The 7,322-nt window shown below is 35.9% G+C and overlaps 1 protein-coding gene across 2 annotated transcripts in view; it reads left to right on the forward strand.

The window, feature by feature from the left end:
• The window catches only part of SGK3 (serum/glucocorticoid regulated kinase family member 3), a 65,505-nt gene that overhangs the window by 43,167 nt on the left and 15,016 nt on the right, over window positions 1-7,322 (forward strand). For both annotated transcript variants that reach the window (XM_007448485.1, XM_007448484.1), the window contains exons 9-10: window positions 3,371-3,454; window positions 3,561-3,692. In XM_007448485.1, coding sequence (XP_007448547.1) covers window positions 3,371-3,454; window positions 3,561-3,692 — 216 coding nt within the window. The remainder of the gene's footprint in view (window positions 1-3,370; window positions 3,455-3,560; window positions 3,693-7,322) is intronic.

The raw sequence follows: 7,322 nt of genomic DNA on the forward strand, positions 1-7,322 counted from the left end.
AGATGAAGCACGTAGCTTGACAGTGTGACTGTACCAAGCAAGAAGAATCCCTAAGGGCAGAAGCATCATAGATGGAGTTGTCAGAATCATCAAATATATTTAAGTTCTTTTTTGCATTATACTTCAATCTGTAGTAAAAATAAATATGTACGTGTTTAATTATAGTGTGCTGTATTCATAGCTTTCAGTATATCTAGATGTAGTTTTTTTTTCTGAGTTCCCTAGAGACCAGAAACTGCGACCATAAAATTACACCCATGTGTGTTCATTAATTCAGCAATTTGCCACCTGCTACATGCTGGGCATTGTGCTAATATAAGCAATAGAAAGTTCGAAATAGATCTTGCTCTCAAAATGCTCACAGTCTGTTGGAATGTTAGAGATAGTCTGTTGTTAAAAACAAAAAGCATTAATCTTTTGGAAACTTCATGTTTAGATCTAGAGTCTACTAGAAATTGGTTCTTGCTTATAATGTGAGGTGTAGGGTTGAGTTCATTTTTTTCCCTATGGATGTTCAACTGATCCCACGCAGTTTATTGAAAAGGCTGTTCTTTCCCTACTGCTCTGCGTGGTAAACTTCATCATATATCCAGTGTCTATATGCGTGGATCTGTTTCTAGATTTTGTTTTATATTTGCTTCTAGATTTTATATTTTGTTTCATTAATCTATTTGTGTATCCTTGCATGAGTACCACATTGTCTTGAAAATGTAGTTTGATATCCAACAGAACAAGTCTTCCCCTCCTTGTTCCTCTTCAAGAGACTATTCTTAGCTCTTTGCATATCAATATTAAATTTTAGAATTAGCATGTCAAGTTCCATAAGATTCTGTTGGATTTTGATTGGGATAGCATTGAATCTGTAGATCAATTTGGGGAGAATTGTCATCTTAACAATATCAAGTCTTCCAGTCTGTGACCATGGCATTATCCCTTTGTTAATTTAATTCATCTTTAACTTTTCTCAATAATGTTTTATACTGTTCTGTGTAGAGTTTTGACACATCTTTGATTTGTTCCTGTGTGTTTCATTTTTTATGCTGTGAAAACTGGTGTTAAATATTGATGCTGAATATATGCATTACCTGTGACACATTGGTTCTCCTCCAAGCTATGTAGCCACCAGTAATTCAAGCACATATGTGCTAGGAAAGGCGTGTGCCAGAATGTTCGTAAGCATCGTTGTTCATAATCTAAATGTCAGTGAGAGAGTGGATAAATTGTGCGTGGTATGTCTGTGGAATGCAGTACTCTGCACAGTAATGAAAATATGAAGACTGTGCCGCATGCCACAGTGTGAACGCACATTACATAATTTAGAGTGAAAGAAGTCAAGCGGAGACCACTTTGTCTATGTATTCTAATTACATAAAATTCAAAAACAGGCAAAACCTAACCTGTGTTATTGCAAATGGAAATAGTGGTTACCTTTGAGGAAGAACAGGGATGGATAGTTTCTGGAATGGGGCAAATGGGAGGCTTCAGGCTACTGACAGTGTTTGTTTTTGTTTTTGTTTTTAACCTGGAAGTGGTTACATAATGTGTCCATTTTGTAATAATTTATCGAGCTGTAATGTTTATGAGTTTTCTATATACGTGTTATGTTTAATAAAAATTTTAAATCTTGCAAAATGGTTGGAAACCAACAAAGTACAATAAAACAAAGAAAAGCAGAATACAGAAAAGAAGGAAAAGCAAGCAGAACTACAGATTCACAATGTATTTGAAAAATAGAAAAATATACATGATAAAGTAAAATAAATAATGGAAATCTCATATTTATTCTAAGCTTTTCTACAAAGGGTGGTCTTGGTTCCACTTTCCATTTGCCCATCTGTTTCTTAACCACCTGTCTATTTTCCACATCTATCAATCTGCTGAAAAAATGTCTACCCTTCAATGTACCTCCTAATGGCCACATTCTTTGAATTATTTTCTTAGAATATACTTGAAGATGAACCAATCAAAGTAGAGAAGTGAAGTTCAGGGGGGTGGGGAGCTGTAGAGAAAAGAAAAAATGTAAGAAGGAAGGAACATTCAACAGAGTCAAATATTGTAAAGAACAAAAGCCTGAGAAATGAGAAAGATGCCAGCAATTGAACTCAGGACATTTTCACCCTGAAGATGTTTTGACTCCTTTTTTATGAATAACAAACATTTTAATTGATAGACTTTATTTTTTAGAACCTTTTTAGATTTACAACAAAATTTTAAAAATCGAGTAAAGAGAAAGTTCAGAGAATTTCCAAGCCATCAGTTTGCTCTATTTAGTAACATGTTAGTATGGTACATTTGTTCCAGTCAATGAGCCAATATTGATCCATTATTATGAACTAAAGCCCATCATTTATGCAGATTTCCTTGGTTTTTACCTAATGTCCTTTTTTTGTCCCATTCAAGATACCACATTACATTTAGTTGTCATGTCTCCTTAGGCTCCTCTTGGCTATGACAATTTCTCAGACTTTGCTTGTTTTTGAGGGCCTTGATGGTTTTGAGAAGCACTGGTTAGGTATATTGTGTATCTCTTTTGGAATTTGCCTGGTATTTTTCTCATGATTAGACTGTGGTTACAGGTTTTAGTGAGGAAGACCACAGATGTACTCAAAAGTAATGCCCAGCATTGTCACTAGTGGCAGATCATCTCAAAACGTTTTAGAATATATCATCTAATAGTTACACAACTTGTAGGGTGTCTTGAGTCCCTTAAAATTTGTTTGTAAAACTTTGAGTATGTCTGCCTTTTTTTCTGGGGCAAGATCTTCTAAGTTTCTTCAAATCCATGAAGTGTCTGCATGCACCCCAGCCCATTATAGAATCTCAGCTATACATGGTGCTTCTTGCTCTGAGTGCTTCTAAATTTGAAACCTGTAAGAGAAACCCAAATGTTAAAACAAAAATGCATTTTGATCACCTAGAAACCATTTTCCTCTCCTTTTTTTATGTAGACGTGAAATTTATAGCCTCAGTATTTTCTAAAGACACTCTTGAGGACTCAGGGCTAGCATGCGTGCGTGCACACACGCGCGCGCACACACACACACACACACACACACACAGTTCTCAAGCAGTATAGATTTTGACACTTAAATTTAGTAAAAACCTCAAACATTAGCACATTAAGTGACAAAGAAATGATTCCTGGCCATTTAAATCATCAGCATTTTTTGGTTTTATTAAAATATCTAAGGAAAAGTGGAATTGAAGAAATAAATTCAGTAATTTTCAATTTTCAAAATAAAAACACCACATTATCTAGGTCCTTTGTGGACTTTATTTTTTTTTAATTTAAGTATTGACTTATTGATAAGTGAATTGTTCCTATCAAAACATTGAAATTTCTAATAGGTACAATCTTTAACTATAACAGGTTCTTCTTGCAAAACGGAAACTGGATGGAAAATTTTATGCTGTCAAAGTGTTACAGAAAAAGATAGTTCTCAACAGAAAAGAGGTAAAATAAAATAGCTTTGTTTCTCCTAAACCTATTTTCTCAGTTAACAGAATTGTTTTCTGGTGTATAATACAAGCTGATTTTTTACCTTTTTTTTTTTTAACAGCAAAAACACATTATGGCTGAACGTAATGTGCTCTTGAAAAATGTGAAACATCCATTTTTGGTTGGATTACATTATTCTTTCCAAACAACTGAAAAGCTTTATTTTGTTCTGGATTTTATTAATGGAGGGGAGGTGAGTTATATAATTAGTTTTCTAGTATTGATAATGTTTAGAAAAAAAATAGAGTTCAAGTTTCTTTTATCAGTTTTGGAAGCAAAGCCCAGCATAAACAGCTATTTGTTAAGTAGCCGCAGTATTTAAAGCACTGGCTAATCAGCACAATGCAGAATGTGGAGAAGTGAGACATAAAGCTCTTTTCCTAAGCGGCTTATGGTGTAGGTGGGAAGGTTCATAAAAGAACCTTGATACGAAGCTACAGACTTCATGGGTAGTTTTGTCACTGAGCTATATAGCAAGAATATATACTGAAACATTAGAATGAAACTTGATTTGTAATTTTTGGTAATTATCGTTTCAGTAGTTGCATATAAATATTACTCTAGCCTGTCATTTTCCAAAATGTGCAAACTATTAATCATATGAGATGATCCTGTAATAAAGGGTTCTTTGGTGAAGCCAGTTTGGAAAATGTTTCCTATTATATCCCCTTGGTGATTAACAGTGTGCTTCGTGGTATTTACAATGTTTCAGCATGTTAAAGACTTTGAGAAATTATGCCTGAAAGCCTGGATTTATTTAAAAAAATTTTTTTTACCACACAGTCCCATTTTTTGTTTGAACCAAGTCTATTAATAATATTCCCCAAAACTCTGAATCAGAGGGATATTGAAATACATTTTGGGAAATGCTGCTGTTAAGATAATAATTCCAGTAGTAGTTAACATGTATTGAGCATCCTTATGTGCCCAGCACTCTGGCTCTTTATACATGTTATTTTATCTTCACAACAGTTGTGTTGCATAAGACAAAGAAACTGAGGTACAGAGAAGCCAAGTAACTTGATCAAGCCATGTGGGTTAGTAACTATGGAGCCAGGAATTGAGCTCAGTCTGATTCCAGGATCCAGGCAGCTGACCACGCCCTGTTCCTCTGCTTCTTAATCCTCATACTATTCTAATTTGTTTGATCTCTGACCTGTAAATGTCTCTCAAAATTATTTTAACTTAATGTTATCTTAATGTTACCTTAATGTTATCTTAATGTTATCTTTAACTTAATGTTAACTTAATGTTATCATATCTTTACAAAAGGATCTTCCATCCCTTAATCCCAGAGCAAAGAGAGAAGTGTATTTCAACCTTACTATAGTACACTTATCTGTAGAATAAAGGAACTACACAGAAGGCCAATTTCTATTCTGCGAACCTGAAAGATCAGACATACCTAGATCATTTTGGGGACGGTCATAAAAAGAATCATTATTCAACCTCTTACATCTATGGCAAATATGCCTTAAGACTCCCCAGAAGCGGGATTATGAATCCCCCATGCACCCTGATTCAGGAATGTGGATGACCCCACATTGTTCCCACCTTGAAGGTGTTGTTTTATTTGTATGTGGTGAGTGCTAACATATAACAAGAATTTATTGAGGGCCTGGCACTTTGTAATTATTTTACATGTGTTATATCAGTTTATCATCACAACTCTTTGAGATAAACACTCTTATACTTATTTTATAGGTAAGGAAATTAAGGCTCAGAGAGGTTAAGTAACTTTCTCAGTGTCACCATGCTCTAGTACTTGTCAGGCCCCGGATTTAACCTGTACATCCCAACTGCAAAGCCCATTCTTAAGTACCACCTATGTCTTTGAAATGTCGTGCAGAAATCTAACTGCAGGTGGGATACTGGCTGCACGTTTCCTGCTTGTCTGTGGTTTGTTAATGCTGTTTTAGGACTTTGCTTCTGCGCCCTTGTTACACAGTGACTACTCCTAAACTGGATGGCAAAGGTGGAAAGAAGTAGGCTTGTCTTCTAAAAGATAGAGTTGACTAAGATAATGGGGGAAGAAAAGAGAATATTAAGGTGCAGGGGTTGAATGGGGCAACAGGTAGAAGAGGAATAAAGATGAGAAAGGACAGAGGCAAGAGGAGTGTGATTTCATTGTGTTTCCTATTATTACTGTTATTTGCCCCCCAATGTTCATGTTTGCATTTCAACTATGACATGTGATATTTATTTTTGTATACTCCTTCAGATCTGTTTTGGAGTCAGGTAGAGTATAAACAAATAAGTTTTATGATACTGGGCATGTAAACAAGCCTTTCTGAGTCTCAGCTTCCTCATCAATTCGTACTTCAAAATAGGTGGGTGGATTGAATAATACAAGCATATAGACTTTAGCATAGTACCTTTGATTTAGTAAGCAGTGGTTGTCGCTTTTATTAGTGAATGATCAGATTTTCATTTGGGGTAATTTTCATCAGTAGTAGTGTATTAGACAGATGTGATCAGAAGGTCAATAAATAATTACAATAGAGTAATCTGCAGCTAATAAAAGCAGTGGTAATGGTTAAAAGGGAGGAGTATCCCATAAATAAATAAGATAAAAACAGAAGAATTTATTTATTGTTTGGATATAGGGACTAAGGGTAAAGGAGCAGTAGAGGTGAATCCCAGGTCAGCCCCATTTATCTACTCTGTCAGGATCTATTGTAACTGATCTTCACCATCACCTTTCAGAAGAGGCTAAGAAAAAATTGGGGACAGTCTTTGAAAATCAAAGAAGTTAAATGAATTACACACAAAAAGAGGAGAACTAGGGTTTGAACCCAAGGCTGATCAGCTAGCTTTTCAGTTTGAAAATCTATTTCCACTTTACCTTGCTGCCTCCCATGGCTTAGAGGGCTAGGTAGAAAGTGATATCATTAAATGAGACAATACAGCAGTGGCAGTAAGTCTGTAAGAGAAGACCAGGGGCTCTAGACAAATTAGACAAATTGAATTTGTTGGCTTGTTAAATATTCAAGAAAGAGCAGCAGGCAGCAGATTTTTGCAGTAGAAGCTCCAAGCAGAGGGCTGTCCACATGAGAGACATCAACATAGAGTGGTGGTTAAAATCATTGGAATGTATTAAGTTGCCTGGGAAGGTATCCAGAGAAAGAATAACAGTGGAGAAACCTAGGACACAATTTGTCAGTCCCTGCAGCATAAGGACCCAGAAAGGAGCGGAGATGGAACTGTCCAAGGTAGAAGAAAGCCCCCACTGAGAGACTGTTGTTTTAGAAGCCCAAAGACTTAGAGTAAGGACCTAGAGCAAACTTTGCCTAGGCAGGTAACCTGATGACTAGAGGACAGGTTGTGAGAAATACATTAAGAATTAGGGAGGAAGTGTAAGAAACGAACTGGAGAGTCCAGCTGCCAGTGAGCTCCAGCCAGTTGCTACCATATTGAATTTAGGCTTAATGGTGCAGAGCTCCCCCCACCCTTTTTTTTTTCCCCAGAAGAAACCAAAACTATGAATTTTAACCAAAAAAAAAAAAAATTTCCCAGTTTTTAAATGTTACCAATTATTTTAGATTTTTCTGAAAACATTCTTTGGTTCAAACAAATTGTATCTGTGGGTTAGATTTGATCTTCCAGCCACTAGTTTACGATTTCTAAATAGTGTTTGGTTTTTTCGAATGAAAGAACAGTCAAAAAAGGCCCAGTAAGATAATTACATGGCAGTATCAAAATCATTGGTCTCCATTAATAAGTTTTTCCAGGGAGGCTGCCTGGAGTGGTGCGAGGATACTGCCACACTGAGGATTGAGGGGTACATGGGAGATGAGCAAGCAGTAAGCACGGATAGGGAAAG

The sequence above is a fragment of the Lipotes vexillifer genome, unplaced genomic scaffold (genome assembly GCF_000442215.2).
Source record: "Lipotes vexillifer unplaced genomic scaffold, Lipotes_vexillifer_v1.1 scaffold815, whole genome shotgun sequence".
In the NCBI taxonomy this organism is placed as follows: domain Eukaryota; kingdom Metazoa; phylum Chordata; class Mammalia; order Artiodactyla; family Lipotidae; genus Lipotes; species Lipotes vexillifer.